This window comes from Salvia splendens, chromosome 9, assembly GCF_004379255.2.
Source record: "Salvia splendens isolate huo1 chromosome 9, SspV2, whole genome shotgun sequence".
Classification (NCBI taxonomy): domain Eukaryota; kingdom Viridiplantae; phylum Streptophyta; class Magnoliopsida; order Lamiales; family Lamiaceae; genus Salvia; species Salvia splendens.
Genome location: NC_056040.1, coordinates 165355 through 190570, shown reverse-complemented (window position 1 = coordinate 190570; position 25216 = coordinate 165355). Strand labels below are relative to the sequence as shown.

General features: G+C 38.8%; 5 protein-coding genes across 8 annotated transcripts; 3 read left to right on the top strand and 2 right to left on the bottom strand.

The window, feature by feature from the left end:
* Positions 1–35: 35 nt before the first annotated feature.
* On the bottom strand, positions 36–3374 carry LOC121748268 (FRIGIDA-like protein 3). Its single transcript, XM_042142511.1, has 4 exons — positions 3151–3374; positions 1527–2580; positions 845–1023; positions 36–715 (listed from the first exon to the last, which is right to left on the bottom strand). The coding sequence occupies exons 2-4, from the start codon at positions 2566–2568 to the stop codon at positions 254–256; spliced, it is 1683 nt and encodes a 560-aa protein (XP_041998445.1). The 5' UTR covers positions 2569–2580; positions 3151–3374; the 3' UTR covers positions 36–253.
* A 2435-nt stretch (positions 3375–5809) lies between these two features.
* On the top strand, positions 5810–7982 carry LOC121748441 (protein CURVATURE THYLAKOID 1A, chloroplastic-like). The gene is made up of 5 exons (XM_042142807.1): positions 5810–6083; positions 6755–6849; positions 6975–7082; positions 7185–7256; positions 7664–7982. The coding sequence occupies exons 1-5, from the start codon at positions 5954–5956 to the stop codon at positions 7727–7729; spliced, it is 471 nt and encodes a 156-aa protein (XP_041998741.1). The 5' UTR covers positions 5810–5953; the 3' UTR covers positions 7730–7982.
* Positions 7983–8178: 196 nt separating this feature from the next.
* On the bottom strand, positions 8179–10786 carry LOC121748440 (peroxisomal membrane protein 13-like). 4 transcript variants are annotated; one of them, XM_042142804.1, is made up of 7 exons: positions 10597–10786; positions 10283–10427; positions 9945–10184; positions 9641–9679; positions 9372–9586; positions 8845–8937; positions 8179–8702 (listed from the first exon to the last, which is right to left on the bottom strand). In XM_042142804.1, exons 1-7 carry the CDS (start codon positions 10699–10701, stop codon positions 8502–8504), a joined length of 1038 nt encoding a protein of 345 aa, XP_041998738.1. In that variant the 5' UTR covers positions 10702–10786; the 3' UTR covers positions 8179–8501. The 4 variants fall into 4 exon arrangements, with proteins under 4 accessions (XP_041998738.1, XP_041998739.1, XP_041998737.1 ...); XM_042142805.1 differs by having other exon boundaries at positions 9372–9556; positions 10597–10785; XM_042142803.1 differs by having other exon boundaries at positions 9372–9679; positions 10597–10785.
* Positions 10787–12267: 1481 nt separating this feature from the next.
* On the top strand, positions 12268–19312 carry LOC121748036 (ubiquitin carboxyl-terminal hydrolase 5-like). Its single transcript, XM_042142251.1, has 8 exons — positions 12268–12377; positions 13203–13448; positions 13864–14008; positions 14080–14139; positions 14233–14328; positions 15272–15655; positions 16101–16241; positions 19115–19312. Exons 1-8 carry the CDS (start codon positions 12268–12270, stop codon positions 19310–19312), a joined length of 1380 nt encoding a protein of 459 aa, XP_041998185.1.
* Positions 19313–22550: 3238 nt separating this feature from the next.
* LOC121748257 (ubiquitin carboxyl-terminal hydrolase 5-like) lies at positions 22551–24999 on the top strand. Its single transcript, XM_042142498.1, has 6 exons — positions 22551–22637; positions 22719–22867; positions 23037–23585; positions 23925–24198; positions 24382–24511; positions 24888–24999. Exons 2-6 carry the CDS (start codon positions 22758–22760, stop codon positions 24905–24907), a joined length of 1083 nt encoding a protein of 360 aa, XP_041998432.1. The 5' UTR covers positions 22551–22637; positions 22719–22757; the 3' UTR covers positions 24908–24999.
* Positions 25000–25216: the final 217 nt, after the last annotated feature.

The window sequence follows — 25216 nt, the reverse complement described above, 5'->3', positions numbered from 1 at the left end:
ATAAATCAGTAATAAATCACCAAAAAAGCAAGGAATTGTCAAAATCCAAAAGAGAAACAGTGCATCGATTAGAAGACAGTAATATTAGCTTTTACAACAACAGGCTAGAAATTAACAAGGCTAAATCTTTTTCTTCTTTTTTTCATTTTTTTAATATATTAACTTGTGCTGATAAGTTGAGCATTGCACAAACTGAGGAGGGTTAACTCTAATAGTTAATATAAATGTTGATGAGTCTCAGCATCTCTACGGATTAGTGTAAGTAGGCTGTGTGATACTGATAGGCATTCCCGAAGAAGTTGCCATGGCTGGGGGAGAAACTGTAAGCCGGTGTGCTGTACGATGGAACATGGTGGTTGTTCGGCGCAGCATAGGCATTGCTGTACGATGGAACATGGTGGTTGTTCGGCGCAGCATAGGCATACGCAGGTCTGTCGTAGACGTACTGCGGGTACCTCTCAGTCATCCCACCGTAGTAATTCTTGTCGCTCGCAGCATTTGCGGCTCGAGGCACGTGACTGGTGCCGTTGGCGCGGGGTCTTTTGGACTGTGGTTTCGCAACTTCTGTCCCCCGTTTCTTGTCTGCCTTTGCTTTCTCTATTTCAAGCATCTGTTTCTGGAGCGGTTCTACTGGGAATTGCTGCTCGAGCTTATGATCTTCGATGCACTTGATTACAGCTTTAAGTGCAGTCAGCTCCTTCTCATTCACATCATTCTGGAAGTGAGCAGTCAAAAGAGAATCAAGAATCAGCTTCAAAAACTACAAATTTAGATCATGCAAAACTCTGTAGTTTGATTTCAGAGCTACCAGAAACTACCCCAAATCATAATCATTCATTCATACCTGTGCAGACACACCGTGTGATATATTTCCAGGTTTAGCAGGCGACGGCATTTTCTTGGCCTCGGACAAGTACGATTTCAGCAATGTAATAGGTGAAAACTGTTCAGTGAGCTCAAATGCAAAAGCTAGATTAACAGCATCGATCTGTCTTCCGTTCTTCACCAACACATCGATCACACCTGATCAGACAGTAAAATGGTCATGAATTGCAGATATTCACAAGAATGGGTGTCTTAGGTCGCAATAAGAAAATGGGCTCGTGCGCATACAGTAAATTTGATGACATAAATACGCATATGCCCAGAGGCGGAGATACATGTATGGATGGGGGGCCATTGGAAGCACAACTATTCCATCATTAACTATATATATTACGTATCTTCTGTACATTAGTTTTGGTTTAGCACAGTTGGTCTTGTGATAATTGGTAGAATTATTTGATTTTCATGGCCCGGCTGAAGGTGTATTTTATAAAATTTTGATTTTTCTTATGCTTTTTTCTTTCTATTTTCATTTTTCTTGTGACTTGGGCCCCCCAGTTTTAAATTCCTGGGTCCGCCACTGCATATGCCTGTATACGCGTGTACCAAAACACGTTAACTTTGTGGAGATAAACATAGGAAAGAAGATCAAGAGCCTATTTATAACAACAACCTAAATCCGCCTGGTTAGAGTAACCAACCTGGCATTTTGTCTGACAGGCCAAGATAGCGGCATAATTCAGCTGTTTGGCGACGGCGCGAAACCATGGGTATTAGTTTTGACAAGCAAGCCTGATCAAAATCCGAATTAATGCCAAATGTAGCCAACAGCTGTAGGAATGCATGAGCCTCCAATGAATTGCCATTGCTGGCATCAATATCAAGGTAAGCTAACTTTGGTTTCCATCCTTCAGCAATAGCTTTTGCTCGTTCCTTGGCACTATCTGAGATAATGCCAGAAACTGAGTCCACATCCAGACCTAAGATTAAACTGCTGAGGCATTCCATTAGCATGATGCAGGTGCGGCAAAGGCCAATGAGGTTTGAATCCTTTTTAGCATCCGAATTCACCATATCTGCACCATAGAACCCTTTAAGTGAATCCAGAACCAGAGAGGCTGGGTCATGTGCAGCACGTAGAGCAACGGGAATTTCCTCTTTCAAAGTAACAAGATCCTTCCGGTTGTCAGATATAAACTTAAGGAGTCCTTCCGAGTTCATCTCTTGGCACAATTTCACAAGCCCAGGGTAAGACTTAACCAATGCACTCATGTTTTGAACAGTATTATTAATGCGTCCCATAGAAACCAACACATTGGTAGCTTTATCCTCCAGACATGGTGCTTCAACTTTGTTTTCCCTAGTTAAGATTAATGAACCCGAAGAGAGTGGGTTCTCGTGCTTCCCCAAAGCAGTGACAATTGCAGAAAGTGCGGCATCTCTCTTCTCTTGAAGCTTCTCAAGGGATGTTTGCTCTTTGGCCACAACAGCTGCTTTACGCTTCTCCAACATCTCCTTAGATTCAACTATCTTGGTATCGAATTCCTTTTCCTGTTCTTCCAGCTCAGTGAAGCGTCTTTTCAATGATTTCTGAAGCCCGTGAAAATGCTCCTCGAGCTGTTTCCATTTCAAGTTGAGAGTAATGGCCCGATGACTTTCAAGCTCAGCAAATGCTTTCTGAAGCTGTTGTATCTTTGAGGCTGTCGAGTCCATTGGAGTAGAAGTTGTTATGTTGTCTTCCATGACATAGAAATCCTGCGAATTACAGCTTATAAATAAACAAACCATGGTTTTTTGCTCGTTTAAGAAACAAAATGGTTGCAAAATATTCTTCTTTAGTAGTAGATGACATGAGTTGACTTGAGGGTTTAAACAGAGTAAAAATACATAGAGATGAACAACAGAGAGAGAGGCGTGAAAGACGTCATTCAAGATTGATTAGATCAATCAAACAAATAATCTATTGTCAAAATACAAGAAAAAATCTATGAAAATCTTACGCCACCAACAAGATTTCACGATAAAAGAACCCTAAAAAAATAGTGAGAAAAAACAATTGAACTGAAAACTCTGATCAAAGCAATTAAACTGAAAACTCAGATCAAAGCAAAGCAATTGAACAAAATCAGACCGCAAAACAATAATCCACCAGAATCAAGTCAACCCGACGAATGCAGCAGCTCAATAAATAAAAACTATCGAAATCACAAAGCATTCATCATTAAAATCGAAAATCGACCTATATGCTAAACAAACTGTGCTTGATCTGCAAGCATAGGCCGAATCAGCGGACCAAAACGGGTAGAAATGAAGAGCTAAGCTCACCTGATCACAAATTGCGACGCCGGCAGAGTATTGAACGGCGGCGGAGAAGCGGAAGCTTAGACCATTGGAATCGAGGTGAAGGCGAATCCCTAGAGAGAGAGGATGTTTGGGAAAGGGGTAAGGGAACGTGTGTGGAAGAGAGGTTGTATTACTATTTCGACAGCTCCACGCCGACACCACATGCACTCCCCCTATCGCTGCTTTTTGCTTCCGCCACTCTCCTGATTACTATTTTCCATCTCCTATTTTCATTTTGTATTTTAAATTGTTAATTACCAAATATTTCTCATTATTTCAACGAATAAAGGTCAAAAGTGGTCCTTAACATATGACGATTTTACGATTTTTGTCCAAAACTTTATCTTTTGAATTATTTAGTCCTCCACAATTGAAAACGGGCTGGATTTAGTCCTTTTTGGACGGCACCGTTAAAAATTGACAGTAAATGCATGTTTAAGCTATTTTGATGGGATTAGGTAACTAAGTACGCTTTGTTAACTACCATTGCTAATGCTAAATTATTAATCAATCATTTATCAAAAAAAAGCTCCACGCGGTGGCGGAGAGGCAGTGCACCGGCGCGTTCCCGCACCATCCAGGCGGCGGGAGGTACTTCTCGTCGTAGTTCTTATTCGAAAACATGGACGCGATGGAGAACGACACCGCACCACCACCAATCGCGCAGAAGCAAGAGGGTCCTGAAGACGGATCTCGACTGAAGTCTTTGCTGGATCAGAATATTGTGAAATTGAAGCTCAAATCAAAGAACAACACCAAATTAGGATTCGCCGACGGCGTCAAACATAATAGATTCAATTCCAGAGCTCAAATACCGATCGATTACTCAGAAATTCTAGAGGAAACACCTCTCACGAGCACAATCTCATGAAAATAGCTGGGTGGTCGTCGTTGCTTGGCTGGGAAAACTCAGAAGGAAACTTCTTTGCAACCATTGCCTCTCCAAGTTCAATTTGTTGTAAATATGAGCTATTTTCGTTGAATTTCTATGTTCCATTTTAGAGGAAGTCGGCCCATTTTTGTTGGAATTTTTTTTTGTTCCATCTTCGATTTGGTTCGATTGTTAGGGTCAATTCTGGTTCAAGGCTGTGACGATTTACAGTTGAATTGGGGTTCTTTCCAGTTGGTTTTTTGGGTTCTAACAATTGCCAGAAATTTTAGTGATTTAGCTGCACACATAGCGTATGCGTTCATTTATCAATTCATTATTATTTCATTGCTTTTTGATTAATGAAATTAATGGGATTGTCATGATTAACAAATTAATTTAAGTTGAAGAGCGTGGTGGAGGAGATCATGGCGTCGATAAAACGTTGGGCGAAGGATTGTGAGGATGGAGATTGCGAGAGATAGAGGCAGCGTGGATGGAGATGGAGCAGAACGAAATGATGTTGGAATCCTATAAGAAAATTGTCGATGCATTTTTGAAGGGATTGTTTCAGCTCAAGAACAACAATAAGAAGGTGAAAAGTGAAAACAAACCCATCTGCAGATTCACACTCAGTAATGTACTGTATTTTTTTTCTTTTTTTTCCAGATTTTTTGTAATGCTTATAATATATGGAGTTTGATGCGTAATTTAGTTTTAAATAAATTAAATATTCTAATTAAACTCCTAATCCAATCAAAATAGCTTAAACATACATTGACAGTCAATTTTTAACGGTGTCGTCCAAAAAGGACTAAATCCGGCCTGTTTTCAATTGTGGAGGACTAAATAATTCAAAAGATAATATTTAGGACCAAAATCGTAAAATCGTCATATGTTAAGGACCACTTTTGGCCTTTAGTCTGTTTCAACCAACCTTTTAGAAAAATGTCGTAGTAGAACAGATTGATTTATAACTTAGGCTTGAAATATGTCGTCGATCAATGTATAATCTGAACTTTAAATTATTAATACTATCTATTTAGCTAGGTTTAAGAAGTCAATTTATTTAATTCTTTTTTATTAATGAAAGGATGCAATAATTAATTGGAATTCAGAAATAAAAAGTAGTGCATGTAAAATTTCATTGAACCGGGCCAATTCAACCTATAACGACGAATTCTTCATAATCCTAGGCCCATTTAGAAACTTGGGCCAATATATATTTATGCTTATTGTTTAGATCCATTCACATAGATTTTATTAATGAGCTATATAGGTACGAATTACTCCCTACGAGTTCTTCACGATCCTACGCCCATTTCTTTTTTTTCTTTTGTGTTTTAAAAAAATGATAATAAATAATGAAAATATAGAAAAAAAAAATAATAATATAGAAGATATTCTACAATATTCTCCTACTTACTTTATTTTTTTTATTTTAACTATTTATTATCATTATTAAAGTGAAATCAACATTATATTTATTACTCCTTCCACAGTACAGAAATTTACGTTCTTTTTTCTATATTTAACATCGAATATTGTTTTCTATTTCACATTTTTTACGTGTTTATAGGAGTATTGTTTTTCCAACTTGAAATGTCACATTTTTAATATTGAGAAAGAATCACGCATAAAATAATTTGTTTGTGCAGTTGAAGGATTTGAAACCCAAAACAAAATAAAATAAGTAGATTTTCAGGATAGGGAATAGACCAATAAAAAAGATGCAGTCCTCCACGTGTCAGCAGCTCAAATTATCGGAGCATTGACCTGAGATATTGTGGATAGCTTAGCAATTCGGTCCCAAATTTCGCAACAAAAATCCGAAATTTTCCTCAATCTGAAGAGATAGAACGAGTCCACAACCCATTAATTGATCTTTTGCTGAATTAAAGGCTTCTCGGCCAAGGAATGGCAGCGGCAGCATCCACTTCTACGGCGGCCGCCGTCGTCTTCATCCACCGCCTCCCCGTCTCCAAACTCGGCGCGATCCTCTCCCCCTTGCCCAACCGCCAATCTCTTTACTCCCCTCAGCTCAAAGGTACACTTTTTTTTTCTTATTGCTTTTGAGTATGCTTGTGTGTATGTGTTTTTAGAGATAGAGAGCGGATGGGGGATTCAGACAGACCCTTGTTCTGTACATCAATTGACACTTCAAATTGGATATTGGGGTTGGAGTTGGATGTTAGTTTGTTTGTTATGAAATTTGGAGAGAGAGAGAGAGTTACATTGTGAGTTTGGGGGGTAATAGTTGCGGTTTTGTTGTACTTCAGTTGACTTGTCATATTGGATGTTGGGGTTGGAGTTACATTGTTAGTTTTTAATGAAATAGATATATGTTGAGAGAGAGAGAGAGGAAATGAAGAAAATTTGGATTCTTGAATTCTATACCTTGATCTGTTGTTTTTTGCTTCAGTTCTAGTTTTTGAACTCTTAAACTTATGATTCTAGTGTATGCATACATTCATTCATGTGCTTTAAAGGACTTGATCCTTGCCGTTAGGAGACTTCTTGTGTAAGTCGTCGATTGCAGTGTATGATGAGTGGTGGAGATATTGTTTGCTTTTAGTCTTACAAGTGAACTCGTGCTCGCGCTTTTGTTTGTGTTTGTTAACTAGGTGAAGTTTCCCTCCTTCCTAAAGCCCGATTAAACTTTGAGCTCAATGGATATTGATATTCTGTGTTACATGATTGGTTTTTGCATACAAACAGGGACCACGAGGTATCCAGGCGTCCTGGTCAAGGCTTCTTCATCAGACGAGTCGTCTCTCGACTCTAATGGGCTGTTTGCTGATCTAAAGGAAAAGGTAATATTACCCCCAAATTAGTGGATCAAGCTTCTAGCATTTGTAATACTTCGCCTCTTGATTGCAATTGCCTACTCGCCTGGAGTTCCTTTCTTGCTTGACATACCCTTTCTCTCGTGCTACAGTGGGACGCCATTGAAAACAAGTCCACTGTACTCACCTATGGCGGTGGCGCAATAGTGGCCCTTTGGTTGGCTTCGGTCGTCGTTGGTGCTGTCAACTCAGTCCCTTTGGTAGGTTCTTTTTGAAATCTTAAATCTGTGTGTTTGCTTATCTTTAAATGTAGCAAGCTACTCTATTTTTTTTTTGACTGTCTCTCTCATCAATTGTTGCAGCTTCCAAAGATCTTGGAGCTTGTTGGACTTGGATACACCGGATGGTTTGTGTACCGCTACCTTCTTTTCAAGGTACAATTTCAAAAGGATCGATTGCACCAGAAATCACAAGTCACGTCACAACCTACACACCAAATTGCAAATTTGATACAACCTATAAACTAAACAAATTTGTATATTTGTGTAGTTTAAAAGTTGTGTTGAATTTGCAATGTGGTGTAAAGGAAAGGTTTTTAAATTTTTGAGCAACTATCCCATTTCCAAATTACTTCTCAACAATCATAATGCCTCGGTTCACATAAATGACTCATTTATCCTGCAATTTCCTTCCTAATTCGAGCATTCTAACTTGAAATGGAAACTCGAATTGTATGAGGACATATATTAAACAGTTACATGATAAATGAAACACCATGTGGAGCAAAAATCTTTTCTTCGCAGAGTCTGTGATTTTTGAGAAAGCTTATTGTGTTTCGCAGTCAAGCAGAAAGGAGCTGGTGGAAGACATCGAAGAAGTAAAGAAGAAGATCACCGGAACAGAGTAAGAACACGTTGTGTAAGGTGTCATCTGCTTGTTTCAACCTCGGATAGGCTGCTTTTGTGTATTCTGCATAAGGGGCATATGTTGTGTGTAATGTAGAATAGACCCTTGTGTATTTTGCCTCTTTGATAGTTTGATTGCACTTGCAAATAATGTTTCAGCAGTGCACTTCGCATTAAGTTATTCAACAGCTTTGCTTGTTGATTCCATTCCCAACTAAGATTCAGTTAATGTTGAAATCACTGCATTTTGTTTTATTCACATTGTTATAGGAGTATTCAGCTGATAATGATAATGAGCCATCAACAGAAAGAAAAATGATTGCTTCACTAACACTGTGAGATGAATCTTTGAATTAAAGAGAATACTTTTAAACCTGAGATGATAAGATAAAATGGCCTTTTTTTAGAGAGACCTAAAAGCTATTGTCCTCAAGACATCACATAAAAGAACTTATCAAAAACTATATCAAATTTCATAAAATAGCCCATCGAGGGTCAATAGTTACAACAAAATTTTCAACTTTTACAAGTGAAATAACACATTCAACTATATGCTAGCGTAATTCAAACACAACAGTATTTGCTTTTTTAATGTTTTACAACTGTGGAGCCAGATTATGAAAAAAGGATAGGAGGAGCTATCACAAGGGGATTGTAATTTTGCTGAGAACCGGTATTTTTCCGAGGAAACAGCATCCTCTTTCTTACGCATTGCATCTTCAGTGCAGATTTAGAACCAAAAATCTCATATATGTATTGATGCATTACCTATCATCACCCCCACACGCTATCCCAACCACCGCTTGGAGCAGCCTTGGGACCCTCGATGTAGTTCTGGTTTCCTGGCATATTGTGAGGTCCGGGTAGGCTTTCAGCGCCTGGTGGATGAACTCTCTTGGACTTTGTTCGGACTCCTAACATTCTAAGAACAAACCTTGCTAGCTCTCCATATAGCATTCCGGACCTATCAAAGAGCTGCAGAAGTGCAGAACGATTGAGGATTTATGCATGGGAACACATTTTGAGCTCAAAATAATGATATTTCTATCTAATTCAATTTTTCTGTCTCAGGTTTTGACACTGAAATGGACACGGGTGGTAGGCTGGAAGCAGATACCTGAAGAAGGGCGGACATGAACATATGGAAAGCCTGAGTATTCTGGTCGATCAAGATTGCCACCCTCCCAAAGAAATTAACTACTCCTGACATCTGCCATTGTCAAACAAATTAAGCATAAAGGTTCAAATAGGGTACTAGTGAGAAATGAGTGTAAAAGTTGCTAGAATAAAATCAAAATTTCAATGTTTTCGTAAGCTGGATTAAGTGAACAGCTATAAATCACTGGAATTGTTGTTTGGCTTAGCTCAGAGGTTGATGTACATAAAAAGGAATGTTCAATAATGTGATGATTTTCATGCTACTAATAGAATGTCTTGATGAGTTCTATAAATTTTCGGAATGTGGTTAGGGGTTGGGGATCTTTTGACACGACTGCAAATCAAAACATAAAATAAATTCGTAATACACTAATTCATTAATTATCATTAGATTTTTAAGAACCAGTTCAAGACAACTATGGTATGATGACAATCCTTATGAACTAAACAAGATAAGAAAGAAGGAAAAGGATGCTTTTAGCTCACCACCCGCATTAGCGAAATCCAGAAGCCTGGTGGTTGAGAAGGTGGTCCATACGGATTGTTTGGATCCTGTTCACCATAAGGCCCCCCCATGCCCATTCCATAGCCCCCCATAGGACCTCCCAAACCGCCACCATACATTCCTCCTCCATACATGCTACCACCCCCATAAAGTCCGCTGTAACCACCTCTATACATGCTATTCCTGTACATCCCACCACCAACACCCACACCCCCTCCAAATCCCCCATACGAAGAACCGTACATCCCACCTCCATATCCAGAGTTATAGTTTACACCCGTACCATAACCTGATAAGAAAAAAAACAAATGTTATCGCATAGTAACATAATCAAACAGAAATATAGTAGTATATTACACCATAACTAATACAGAAACATATTTATGATAAAGACAAAAATATGACTATGGGTTCTGAAAATACTATAGGTTCTGAAAATGATCTTGATACATAGACTGGAGTTTCATTTGGATAGCACTCAAAAAGGGGCAGGCATGTACACACCCCACAATAGCCATTTTTCTGCTCGTTTAAAAAGAAGAATCCATCAGTACCTCCATAAGTGCTCCCGTACGTCTGTTGCTGCTCCCAAGGCCTGGCAGGGACGGGCCGGCCAACTGAATTAACTGTATTTCTATTAACATTTATATTGGTAGTCGAAACAACTTCACCAGGTTGAGCTGTCCCAGAAGCTTCTACGACTTCACTCGTATTTCCAGCAGAGGGTGGCCTAAACGGTGCAGGACCAGAAGAAGATCCTGCTCTTTCCCATGGTTTTGGAGGAGGACCGCTAGCTGCACCAGGATTTAGCCACGTTATACACAGATTATCTATGACAGAATTTAGTCTTGACTTTAAACATATTGGCCGAATTCCCTAAATTATTGTATACTGAGAAAAATCACGGCTTCGAGGATTGAGATGAATGAATATGCAACAAAAGCCCTGCACCAATTGAATCTATAAACATAAGGAATTCGTTTTGCCGTGTGCGATCGAGCTAGTAATTGAAAGTTTCCAACCAGCAGCACAATCACCTATACGCGATATGAACTATTAATAAGATGCAGCAAATTCAACGGATTAATAATCTTCGGTCATTCCAACAAAAAATGAATGAAATAACCAACTACACCTAGAAATACAGAAAATTCAACGAGAGTGTAGCTGTGGAGAATCGGATATAGTGGAATTCCTCTTACATACCGGCTGCTTGGCCGTTGTTTTCCATTGACGGGAAGGGTCTTCAAACCTAGAGTAGAGAGAGATGACAAATTGATCGGCAAAAATAAAACAGAATTCAGTGTGCATCAGAAATGTTTTTTGCAAAGCGAAGAAATTTCATTGAAAAATGAAAAAGGTGGGCGGACCCCAATCGGTCTTCGTTAAAGGGCTGCGCTGCCTCAGCCCAATTATTATTTTGGACTGAATAGGGAGTAGTAGTCTAACCACTTTCGAATATTTTATCTTAATTAACTCGGTTTGATTTAACTTAGATTTTAAAAATATAACAAAAAATATACTCCCTCCGTCCCATGCTACTCGCACTTTTCATTTTAGGCCGTAAATTTGGGATTGATTTTTTTGTGTAATTAAAAAAGAATTTTAGGTGTAATGAGACATCACTTAATAAAAGAGCTCTTAACTTAAACTAACATATTAATTAAATGCATTAATTCTAACTTAAATTATAAATAGTGTAAGGACTTTGTGACGAGCCGAAAAGCAAACGTGCGAGTAGCACGGGACGGAGGGAGTATTAATTTTATAATATAATATAGAGTCTATTATCAGTTCTCGAACCAAAGCAGTCAAAAGTAAGGGGAGTCAAAGCAAATTTATGAATAATAATGGATGATTAACTTAAGAATAACAACATTAAAAAAATTAATAGCCCATACCAAATAAATTCAATTAATCCCCTAAAAATCAGATCATAAGTAAATTAACCGCCGCCTCTCTCTGCTCTTAAGTAAGTTAGTATTTCTATAGATTAGCTGCACTGCAGAGATAAATTATACAGTACGTAGTATTTTGTTAATTCCTTGTGACTTGGTCCTATTTTTTCGACAAAATGACGTTATAATAAAAAAAATGAAAATAATCATTGTTAATTAGAATAAATATAGCTCATAAACCTTGATTGATGACCGAGTATGATTTAACAATGCTCGTTTTTGTACAAAGATTTAGCAAATGACAACATCTAGTGGTAATACATAAATCAGTAATCAGTCACATTACATTGCACTAATTTAAACCTCAAGACTATTTCTCTAAAAATTTAATCTTTATGCTTTTCATTATTAAAACCAGAAAACTGGTTCTCTGGTTATAATACTTCAGATTGAATAAAAATCTGAACTCACCCCTCCGTTACACGAAAAGATTTCTTTTCAGTATGAAATTTAAGAAAATTGTGTTTGATGAGTTAAATAAAATGGAGAAGATAATACTTCATATTGAATAAAAATCTGAACTCACCCCTTCTGTTACATCGAAAAGATCTCTTTTCGATATGAAATTTTAGAAAATTGTGTTTGATGAGTTAAATAAAATGGAGAACGTAAAAAATAAATAAAATAAATGTCCAAATTTAGCACTTAAATACAACTCATATGACTCGGATGGAGTGAGCATCAGACGTCTTCTGTTCTGTCTGTACACAGAGTGAGGTGGCGCTATTCCAACTTCAACGGTACAAACCAGAAACCCTTGCTTCCTCCCTCTTTCTCTCTCTGCTGAGCTGATTTCACTCTCACTTGTAACGCCCACGCCCTAGATCACTGCAAATATCATCTGAGTTTTGTATACAAATCTTCAATTTCTGCCGGAAAATTTATTTTTTATTTTCCCTCTTTTTTAGGGGAGGTGGATATGGCGCGGAAGCTGACGCCGGAGGAAGAGAAGCAAGCCGTTAGAGACATTTCTGTGGCCGCAGAAGCCCAGACCAAAGTCGGCGATACTTTCTATTTAATAACCCAGAGGTAATTATGCTTGGCCTTCTTTTTTACGGTGATTTTGTTTTTTTGGTGTTCTGAGAGGGATATAATTTAGCTTTCTGGATGCTTCGTTGGTGACTAGTTCTTTTTTCCGCAGGTTCTGTTCAATTCTTAGACCTTTGTTTGAATTTTATTTTGAGGCTAGATGCGATTGCTTGTGGAGTGAGTGAAATGCAGGATATGATGTTCCATTAGTTTCTGAGTTGGAATGTACTATATGGCTAATTGTACTAGTATTTGTTTTGAATCAGTCCTTTGTGTTTTTACTGTGTCTTATCTTATATGGCTGGATTTAGGGGCTAAAGAAATAAAGTAGTTTTTTGCTTTGTTTTGACAAAACATTCTGGTTGCGCTTAATTTAGCTTTGTTTTGTAGATGCGGATCTTAGTGCTGTAAAGCCAGTGATGTATTGTGTTGCGAGTGGTATACGAAATCCTAACTAGTATGATTGAAGCAAATGGAATATATGCTGGCTTTACCATAAGGTACACAAAGGAGATGAATGCTAGTAAATAGTATAATGACTATCTGAAAGGTGTATGTGTATGAATTATGTTTGGACAACTTTGATTAAACCTAAACAGATAGTGCTGTTTGCAGGTTTTAGAGTGTTAGCAAACGTGCAAACTCTTAGAAGAACTTGGAACTTGGATTGATTATTTCCACTAGGATTTGTTGCTTTATCTTTCTCATTCTTGATGAAAATGAAATATACTTATTTGATGATTCATTTAGGTCCACTTATTTTGCATTTCAGAACACTCAACTTTTTTCATTCTCTTCTCTATCTACATATTGTGTAACCTCCAGATGGTGGCAAGACTGGCTTGAGTACGTAAACCAAACCAGCATCGTTAATGATGAATCTTCTTCCGAGCATCAGGGGGCAGTCAACTTAAGTGCATTGAAGAAACCATCTTGCATTGACAACTCTGATTTAATAGATGAAGCAGTATCGGAGGATTCTGCTATGGGCATTGAACTTCATGATACCTTAGTGGAAGGAACTGATTATATACTGCTTCCAAAAGAAGTCTGGAACAAAATGCATTCTTGGTGAGTAAGAAGCTAATGGTTTCAGTCACCCACCTTGTCTTTATTTTGTTTTTATATCACTATTTATTTTATTCTTTGTTTTTAGTAAAAACCTGATACAAAATTTTTTATTAATCCCCTATTAAATTCAAAAGAGATACTAAGCTGCATTCTCTAGTACATACTAGTTCTGGATAGAACTTATTTGTGGAACAATATAGTATATGAGACTGGCTGTTGAAAGAAATTCATGAATACTATTATCTTCTCTTCCAACTGATGGATATATATATGGATAGGTGTATTCAATGCCTAATAGCAAATCACTAATTAACTATACTGGGTTATTTGTAGCAAGTTGTGTTTACTTCCAATTTTGTTTATGTAAAGAATACCAGAAGTTAAAAAAAGAAGTATTAATATGGATGCTTAATAGGTATGGTGGTGGTCCTGTGTTGGCCCGTATAGCGATCAACACCGGTCTTTCTCAAACAGAATTGTCAGTAGATGTTTATCCACTACGACTCGAGTTACATTTGATGCCGAAAGGTGAACGTTCGGCCATAAGAATAAGCAAAAAGGTAAATAATGTATTCCTTCTCCTTAAGGGAAAACATCAATTCCCACCTCGGACACCTTTCTTTTTGTGCAGGAAACAATTGGAGAACTTCACCGAAAAGCTTGTGAAATATTTGATCTCACACCGAAGCAAGTAAGTAGTTTTTTCTATAATACATTCCTTATATGTCTGTATTGGTTTTGATTTTTCACTTTAATTCTGAAATTGAGCTCTGCAATCTCTTAGGTATCTATTTGGGATTATTTCAGCCATCAAAAACATGCATTGATGAATGACATGGAGAAGACGCTGGATGATGCAAACATTCAAATGGATCAGGATGTAGGTGAATATATGTTTTTGCCATAATTTGTTTTAAAGACTGTACTGTCTATGCATGTAATTTCATATTCAAATTCAACATTGATGTTTTCCTATTCAATTGGAGTTGCTTTCTAATTGTTCATCATTTTAAATTTGCTATATGTTTCTCCCTTTGTGATTTGATCTTGATATGGGTGGTATCACTATATTGCATAGTCTAATTTGGTCTTCTGGTCTAATAAGTAGTTCTTTCATCTAATTTTACTTCATTCCTCATATAGGGAATACTTTTCTGTTTCACCCGCTTGGATAATAATCTTACTGAAGCACTTGGTTAAGAACAGTACCATAACCTAGTACCTAAGGAATTTTGATGGTGTCCTTTCTTCTACTTTTAGAAGCAGGAGATTATGGAATATAGGTTTTGTATGCTACTGTATGAAGATTGTGATTTTATATATATATTTATTGTCCAATTGCTAAATACAAGGCATTGATTGCCTAATATATACTCTCTTGGCACATGATGGCAGTTTGTGCTTCATATGCTCCTAACGAATTACCAAGTTCAAAATTGCCTTATCCCTTACGCAATGTGTTCTCAAACGGATCTGGTTATAGAAATTTAAGCTTCATGTTTCATTACTTAGGCTTTGGTTTCTCTTATAATCTTATTTTTCTCTCTTAGTGCCTGTTATTAACTTTGGCCAGTGTTCTGAGTGTTTTGCATAAACAAACTAGAAACTACTAAGTAATCTATATTAGCTTATCTCGTTACTACATATTTCTAGAATTCTTTGAATTTTGTTTCCCTTTGCTTGTTGAGTGCTTTGCAGACTCATTTTCTCCCAAATTCCTTCAGTTTTAGAACCTCTGTGGATTTCTGCAGAATTAATGCTCGCCAGTTATTGGATAATTTTCTATGATTTGGTTCTGATGTTCATTGCGATGCATGAAACAGATCTTGGTAGAAGTAATCAATATTAAATTAGAAGGTGGTTTGAGTTCCAACCAAGAGAATGGATCAATGAATAATGGAAGCCTGGCTGCTGCTACTTCTCATTCAAGTATTGCAACTTCCGGAGGTTTATCTGCAAGCAAGTATTCATCAAGAAATGGTAATTCGGGATCCCACTTTCAAAATCTAAATACAGAAAAGGCATATGGAACGAGCGGTGTCAGTGCAAGAGGGGCAATTTGCGGTCTCACTGGATTGTTGAATCTTGGGAACACTTGTTTTATGAACAGTGCTATACAATGCCTAGTTCATACACCGGAATTTGCTCGGTATTTTTGCGAAGGTTACCATCAAGAGATTAATCGACAGAATCCTCTTGGCATGGTTGTAAGTTTCAAAACTTTACAAAATATTCTTGTTTCTCAATTAGTTTTTTTTGGTATTGTACAAGGACATGAAGGGTAGGTGGTTAGATTTGTTACGATTTCATAATTGATCTCTTCTGTTGATTATCCCTTATGGTCTTCTCATTCTATGGAGTTTGTGTGACTCATGGATAAAAACATCTTGTGAAATTAATGACTTGATCTATTTGTATATCCGTGAAGGAACAAATGTTTTTATTTATTTATTTATCGTGTTTATTATATATGTATATTTTATATACTTGAAGCCGAATAGCTTAGGACCTCTTCATGGGGATTTTGCCTTTACACTAGCTTCTGATTGTTTCCGCTAGAGGATAAAGATCAGTCACTTGCTAGAGTTCTATATGAATATTGTTATTGATTTTGAAGGTTATCTTTTTGCTTACTTTAGATGTATGATTTAGGGGGAGCTTGCTTTAGCATTTGGAGATCTGCTTAGAAAGTTGTGGGCACCAGGACGAGCTCCGGTTGCTCCTAGGGCATTTAAGGCAAAGCTAGTTCGCTTTGCTCCGCAGTTCAGTGGATGCAGTCAACATGATTCACAGGTTTGGCGCCTTTTAATAGCTTTCTTGAATTAATGGTAGTATTGATTGAAGAGTCAATTATATGTTCCCTTCTGTAATAATGGAGTGCTCATTTCAGTTGGAAGAAGAAGGCAGAAGAAGGAAGCTCGGCTTTGAGCTGGAACTAGCCGAGAAGGGAGTTCGGTTTTGAGCCGAGAATGGAGTTCGGTTTTGAGCCGAGAAGGGAGTTCGGTCTTGAGCCGAGAAGGGAGTTCGGTCTTGAGCCGAGAAGGAAGAAGCAACCTAGAGAAACTAGCCGTTGGAGCAGCAGTTAGTTAGCTGAGATGTAGCGGTTATTCTTCTTGTTTTCTTGATTCTTGTTGTAGTTAGTTAGTAGCAGTTGCTACTTGATTGTAGAGCTTTAAATAGCTCATAAACCGTGTATGTAGTTAGTAGTTTAATCAATAAAGAGTTTTCCAGTTTCTCTCCAAGATTATCATCTTCAATACTCAAAGTGTGAGTGTGTGTGTTTCTGCATTGTGTGATCTCATACAACAGTGAGTGTGTGTGTGATCTTCTTAAGGGTGTGAAAGCCTTGTGTGTGTAGATCCCAACAAGTGGCGCCGTCTGTGGGAAGGGATATTGAAGCTGATTTGCAGAGGATCAAACGGTTTCAGAGATGGCAGCAAGGCTTGATGCAGAAAAGTTCACAGGCAAGAATGATTATAGCCTGTGGAAGATGAAGATGAAGGCGGTTTTGATTCAACAAGGCTTGGCCGCAGTTCTTGCAAAACCAGAGGAGAAAGGAAATGCTCCAGTGCTTGATGATAAAGCTCAGGCAAAGATGGAGGAGATGCAGCTCAAGGCACATTCTGCAGTGATTCTGTGCCTTGGAGATAAGGTCTTGAGGGATGTTCAAGAAGCCAAGACTGCGGTGGAGATCTTGGACAAGTTGGATGAAGTTTACTTGGCCAAATCCTTGGCTAACCGGCTGTATCTCAAGAAGAGGCTGTATGCCTATAGTTTTTCTGGAGATAGGTCCATCATTGAGCAGCTAGAGGAGTTCAACAAGATCATTGATGACCTGGGATCTGTTGATGTCAAGATTTCAGATGAGGATAAGGCCATTCTCACATTGAATGCCTTGCCTAGCTCGTATGACCAGTTAAGTGATGCAATTATCTATGGAAGAGATAAACCTATCACCTATGCAGAAGTCTATTCAGCCTTGATGGCCAAAGAACTCCAGAAGACAGCCAACAGAGGCTCTGCAAGCTCCAATGTTCAAGCTGCAGAGGCCTTGAATGTGAAGAAGTTCAAGAAGCAGAACTTCAAGAAGAAGTTTGAGGGCCCTAAACCCTCAAGTTCTGATGCTCAGAAGGAAACCAGAGCTTGCTATTGGTGCAAGAAACCTGGACATTTGAAGAAAGATTGTCATGCATGGAAGAGAAAGATGACCTCTGAGGGACACAACCAATCTGATTGTGTGGAGAGTGCTGATCCCCCGGCTCAACTTATGAATATTAGTGACAGTGGGGTCAGTCACAGGTGGATAATGGACTCGGGGTGCAGCTTCCATATGTGCCCCAATAGAAGCTGGTTTCATGATCTTCAAGAAGCATCGGGTACGGTTGTTCTTGGAAATAATCATACTTGTCAGATAAAAGGGATAGGGAAGGTGAAGCTAAGCCTACAAGATGGCTCTGTGAAGATCCTGACTGGGGTGAGGTATATTCCAGAAGTGAAGAGGAACCTCATCTCATTGGGAATGCTGGAGCAGAGGGGGTTCACTATATTAATGAGTCAAGGAAAATTGTTTGTGAAATCTGGAGATGCAGTGATGATGGAGGCTGACAGAGAGCATATTCTCTATTATTTGAAGGCTAAGGCTGTTGATGGAGAAAGCAATGCTGTGTCAGATGATTCCCTAATGCTATGGCACAAGAGGCTGGGCCATCCAGCAGAAGGAAGCTTGAAAGAACTCATCAAGAAGGGCCTGATCTCTGGAGATTTCAACAACATGGACCCCTGTGAGCAGTGTATACTTGGAAAAGCAAAGAAGGCACCCTATCCTACAGGTATTCACTCTTCTACAGCCCCTTTAGACTACATACATAGTGATCTTTGGGGGCCTTCACCGGTGTGTTCAATTGGTGGAGGAAAGTATTATCTAGCTATCATTGATGACTATACAAGGAAGTTGTGGGTATATATTCTTAAGGAAAAATCTGAAACACTCACTAAGTTCAAGATATGGTGTAAGGAGGTGGAGCTAGAGAAAGGAAGGAGTGTTAAATGTTTAAGAACTGACAATGGCTTGGAATTCTTGTCTGCTGAATTTGATATATTTTGCAAAGAGAAGGGTATGAAGAGGCACCGTACTGTTCCTGGTAATCCCCAGCAAAATGGTGTTGTGGAGAGGATGAATAGGACTATCCTAGAGAGGGTGAGGTGCCTGCTTCTTGGTTCTGGTTTGAGCAGCAGGTTCTGGGGAGAGGCAGTGTATACAGCAGCCTATCTCATCAATAAATGCCCATCTACTGCCCTGAAATCTGAAACTCCTGATTACATGTGGTATGGAGCTCATAGTGACTACTCAAAATACAAGGTGTTTGGGTGTGCAGCCTATGCTCATGCTAGGCAAAGTAAGCTTGAAGCTAGGGCTCTGAAATGTATCTTGCTGGGATATCAGAGGGGTGTTAAGGGGTATAGGCTCTGGTGTATTGAGCCTGGTAGGCAGAAGGTGGTGGTGAGTAGGGATGTGGTGTTCTTGGAGGATCAGATGCCCTACTTGAAAGATAAGCTGGACTCCAGTGACTCCAGTGAAGTTGAGAGTGATTTCTTCAAGGTGGAGCCTATGGGAGTTGGCCTAGGAGCAGGTGGAGTCACTGACTCAGAAAATGAACCTGATCCAGAGGGTGATGGTGCTCCAGCTCAAGGTAGAAGAAATGATGAGCCCACAGCAGATCCTACCAGAGAATACCAGATTGCAAGAGATAGGGGAAGGAGAAATGCAAAGCCCCATGAGAAATTTGCAGATATGGTCTATTATGCACTGTGTGCTGCTGAGAGTATTGATATTGCTGATCCTCTCACCTATAAAGAGGCCATGAGAAGCAAAGACAGAGAGAGATGGATAGAGGCCATGAATGAAGAAATAGAGTCTTTACTCAAGAACAAAACCTGGATTTTGGTGGACAAATCCAAGCTGAATACAGATGGAAAGGAGAGGAAGCTGATCAGTTGCAAGTGGTTGTTTAAAAAGAAGGTAGAGACCACTGATAAAGACAGAATCAGGTTCAAAGCAAGGCTGGTGGCAAGGGGATTTACACAGCAAGAAGGAGTTGACTTCAATGAGGTGTTTGCTCCGGTTGTTAAGCACACTTCTATTAGGATTTTGTTGGCTGTGGTGAATCAGCTAGATTGGGAATTGCAGCAGCTTGATGTGAAGACTGCCTTCCTAAATGGAGACCTAGAGGAGACTATCTTCATGGATCAGCCAGAGGGCTATGTGAAGAGTGGTGAAGAAAGCAAGGTGTGCTTGCTACAAAAGAGTCTTTATGATCTTAAGCAAAGTCCTAGACAGTGGAACAAGAAGTTTGATGCACAAATGAAGAAGATTGGCTTCATTAGATCAGAGTTTGATGATTGCATCTACATCAAGAGGAAGGGAAAAACACCTATTGCCTATCTATTGCTCTATGTGGATGATATGCTACTTGCAGGACCTTCTATGACAGAAATTCAGTAAGTCAAGGAGGATTTGAAGTCTAGCTTTGAAATGAAGGATCTAGGAGAGTCAAGGAAGATCCTAGGCATACACATTCAGAGAGACAGAGGCTGCAAGAAGCTGTGGATGCTTCAAACTGACTATATTGAGAAAGTTTTGCAGAGATTCAAAATGGAAAATGCAAAAGCTGCATCAACTCCTCTGTCCCAGAGTTTTAAGCTTTCAAAGGAGCAGGCCCCTAAATCTAAGCAAGAGGCTGAGGAGATGGAGTCTATTCCTTATGCTAGTGTGGTTGGAAGTGTTATGTATACTATGATCTGTACCAGACCAGATCTGGCACATGCTATCTCAGTGACTAGCAGATACATGGCTGACCCGGGGAAGGAGCATTGGAATGCTCTTAAGTGGATATTGAGGTACATGAAGTCAACCAGTGGCTGGGGAATTGTCTTCAATGGCTGGGAAGGTGAATCTGAGGAGGTTGTGCAGGGCTATTGTGATGCAGACTATGCTGCAAACCTGGACAACAGAAAGTCCCAAACAGGTTATCTTTTCACCATGTTTGGAACTGTAATCAGCTGGAAATCAGGTTTGCAAAGTGTTGTTGCTCTCTCAACAACAGAATCAGAGTATATAGCTCTCACTGCAGCTGTACAGGAGAGCTTTTGGATTCAGGGAGTGATTTCTGACTTTGGTTTTGACCAAAAGACAATGGTGATTCATTGTGACAGCAGCTCAGCTATGTGCTTGGCTAAACATCCGGGTTTTCATGAAAGAAGCAAGCACATAGACATAAAGTTGCATTTTATTAGGGATGAGATTGAAAAGGGGAGAGTGAAGGTGATTAAGATTAACACCTTGCACAATCCGGCTGACATGCTAACAAAGTCTCTAGGTAGAGACAAGTTTGATCATTGCAAGAAGTTGATCAATGTTTGTGCAAGAACTGAGATGAGCCCTCAGGTGGAGAATTGTAATAATGGAGTGCTCATTTCAGTTGGAAGAAGAAGGCAGAAGAAGGAAGCTCGGCTTTGAGCTGGAACTAGCCGAGAAGGGAGTTCGGTTTTGAGCCGAGAAGGGAGTTCGGTTTTGAGCCGAGAAGGGAGTTCGGTTTTGAGCCGAGAAGGGAGTTCGGTCTTGAGCCGAGAAGGGAGTTCGGTCTTGAGCCGAGAAGGAAGAAGCAACCTAGAGAAACTAGCCGTTGGAGCAGCAGTTAGTTAGCTGAGATGTAGCGGTTATTCTTCTTGTTTTCTTGATTCTTGTTGTAGTTAGTTAGTAGCAGTTGCTACTTGATTGTAGAGCTTTAAATAGCTCATAAACCGTGTATGTAGTTAGTAGTTTAATCAATAAAGAGTTTTCCAGTTTCTCTCCAAGATTATCATCTTCAATACTCAAAGTGTGAGTGTGTGTGTTTCTGCATTGTGTGATCTCATACAACAGTGAGTGTGTGTGTGATCTTCTTAAGGGTGTGAAAGCCTTGTGTGTGTAGATCCCAACACCTTCTGTATAGGAACTACTTGCATTTATCTTAGATGGGCTTCATGAAGATCTGAATCGTGTAAAACACAAACCATATATAAAATCTAGAGATGCAGATGGTAGGGCCTATGAAGAAGTTGCGGATGAGTATTGGGCAAATCATATTGCTCGTAATGATTCGATTATCGTTGATGTCTGTCTAGTAAGTGCAGCAACCAATATCTATAAGGATTCAGTTACTGGTTTAATGGGTTTTCAGATATAGAATATGTAATTGGCTTCCTCGATGAGTGGAGAATCACATTAATCCATTCTGATGTTTTTAACCTCTTGATTAGAATGTTATACAAAGAAAAGTTGAAACTGTATTGGTTCACAAATCATTGTAGTTCAGTGGTTCTTTTTTTTGGAATCTGGTTATCATCATCTTTGTATTACAATTCAAACCATGCTGTTATATTACTTCTGGCTACCAATTTCAACATAATCTGACAGCATTCCTCTTCACAGCAGGACGAGTCTCTATTGCTTGACTAACCACTTTTATCTTTGCTTGCTCCTTGGCATTTACTGATTTTAATAATCAAGTTAATAACTTAATACCTAGCTTCACTGTATGATAATCCAACTTTGGTTTGCTTACTGTCTTGTTTCCCATAACATCGTGCTGCATTTCATGCTTAGTTTTTAATTTGTTACTCCTTCCGTCCCCCATTAATTGGCACCATTTGACTTGCCTCAGGTTTTAAGAAATGTAGTGGAAAGTGGGTGTAAAGTTAGTGGAATGTGGGGTTCATTACCAAAAAGAGTAAAAAGTAAGGGTGTCAATTAATTGGGGATGGACGAAAAAGGAAATTGGTGCCAATTAATATGGGAGACGGAGGGAGTATTTATGGAGAATCTTTGGTTTCTCTCTTTCTTGTTGTGTTACACCAGCCTTTTTTTTGAAGTCGGGAGTATTTCTTTTGCAGGGCCAATACAAATCAACTCTTGTATGTCCTTTATGCAATAAAGTTTCAGTCACATTTGACCCATTCATGTATCTGTCGTTGCCTCTTCAGTCTACTGCCACTCGTAGTATGACGCTGACTATTTTTACGTGTGATGTAAGTGCATTTCCAGCAGCCTACACATTAACTGTGCCAAAGCACGGGCGTTGCAGAGATTTGGTCCAAGCACTCAGTAATGCTTGTTCTTTGCAATTTAATGAAAAACTTCTGCTTGCAGAGGTTTGTAAAGTAAATTATATGGTGGCATCACAGAATGTATGTACATGTATTGGTAACTTATGTATTTATTTGCTGTCACAGATAAGAGGCCATTTGATTTACCGATTCTTGGAAGATCCAATGATATTATTATCTACCATAAAAGAAGATGACCACCTTACCGCTTACAAGATTCCAAAAGTTTTGAAGAAAACAAAGTTCCTACAACTGATACACCGGCAGGAAGAACAGTATGTCCGCTTAATTCACATACTTAGAATTATGATAGATATTTTTCCTTTATTAAATTATTTTGTTCAATAACTATTTTCTTATTATTCAATGTAATGTAGCCTTCTTTAATTTCTATTTCTTTTGATTAATACCCTGCCCCTTCCTTGTTTTTGTGCTTGCTGACAGGGGTACAGGAAATGCTCAGAGCCCTGTTGGGTGGAAACCTTATGGAACTCCTCTTGTTTCACCAATATCCTGTGATGATACTATAACTACAAGTGACATACAACAGATAGTTCATACTATGCTCTCACCGATGTTAAGAACAAAAGGTTCAGGTGCTATGACCATGAGCTATGCTTCAGTTGTGGCTTCAAATGAATCCCATTCAGATTCTAGTATAGCCGATCCAACAAAAGGAGATGGTGGAAGTTCTAAACCAATGCTGTCAGAGAAGCTTCCACTGCAGCTGGTTGACGAAAATAATGCTTGCATCGACTTAACTGTTGGTGATGATAAGGTGGTCAAATTATCATTATCCTCCATGTCAATTCTTGTATTTGTTGACTGGTCCCAGAAGCTTCTGGCAAGTTACGATACCAAACACTTAGAAAATCTTCCAGAAGTTTGTAAGCATGTGCATGTTAGCAAGAAAGCTCGTAATGAACCTCTCTCATTGTACACTTGCTTGGAAGCTTTTCTACGCGAGGAGCATTTGGTACCTGAGGACATGTGGTGAGCTGTTTTCCTCTTTATCTGTTGCTTTGTACCACCATTAACTATGAATATTTTATATACTCATGAGACTAAAGTCTTTAATATGTTTGCGAGAATGTATTCTGGTTATATTGTACTCCCTCCGTCCCACAAAAGATGTCACACTTGTGGGACGGCACGAGATTTTAGGAGGTTTTGTTTTGTGAGTGAAGGGGAGAGAGAAAATATAATATTTATATTAGTGTGAGGGAGAACTTTTTCCAAAAATGGAAATGTGACATGGGACAAACTAAAAGGAAAGTGACATTTTTATGGGACGTAGGGAGTATCTAACATGGTTATGCATTCCTGATGAAGGTACTGTCCTCAGTGCAAGGAGAGGCGCCAGGCAAGCAAGAAACTGGACCTTTGGAGGCTTCCAGAAGTTCTTGTTATTCACTTGAAAAGATTCTCCTACAGTAGGTCGATGAAGCACAAGCTTGACACATTTGTAAATTTTCCCATTCATGACTTCGATTTGACAAATTATGTTGCGAACAAGAACAACACACGGCGTCAGATATATGAACTCTATGCCCTGACAAATCATTATGGAGGCATGGGTAGTGGACATTACACAGCACACATTAAGGTTTGCCCTTTCCTTTATACTTTCACATGTCATTTTCTTATTTCCATGCTTCACTGATTGCTTAATTGATGCCTTCAATCATATTCCCATGAAAGCTCAAAATCATGATTTGATTATGATGTAAGATCTAATTGAATCCACAAGGTGGTAACTTTTCTAAGTTGCACTCATTTCATTTTGCAGCTTCTGGACGAAAACAGGTGGTACAACTTCGATGACAGCCACATATCGCCTATCAATGAAGAAGACGTGAAGTCAGCTGCAGCTTATGTCCTATTCTATAAAAGGGTGAACAATGATAGATCTTCTGCAGGTAATGGTGTCTACTCTAATATTAACAGCCAAAACTTAACTCCACCAGCTAGCTAGTTTTATTTGGCACCGTTTTGTCTGTAAATTACCTGTAACATTGCTGTTTAAATACTTGAAAGAATTCATAGTGCCTATAGGAAAATTATGAGGTTACAGTTAGCAAAGACAAGAAAACTTATACTATCTGATAAGATTTTGATTCGGGAAATGAAGTATTGTTGTGACATAGATGGAAATTTGCCTATCAAACCTTTTGGACTGCAAACAATACTTGTAGTAGGCTGCTAGCATATCTTGTTTATAATATTGTAAATATTGTCCTCTGACTTCTGCAAAACCTGTTGTTAAGTGGATTTTGCCTTGAATCAAGCTGTCAGGTTACACTTCTGTCCGATGAGGAGGGTGCAGATAAAATCCTGATCCTCTTGAAAACCATTACCGAGGGACTGTCTCAATTGTAGCTATGCTGTGGGAGATCATGGTAAGGGAGTAAGTATCATCTGATGTCAAGCGTTAGTGCTTTCTTTAACTGTATTAGCAGATAGTCTTAACATGCTCTTCAACTATCAGTTGCTTTCTTTCTTTAACTGTTTAACATTATCAGCAGTTAGTCTTAACCAGGTCTTCAGCTATTAGTTACTTTCATTCTTTAACTGTTTATCATTATTAGCAGAAAGTCTTAACATGGTGTTCAGCTATTAGTTGC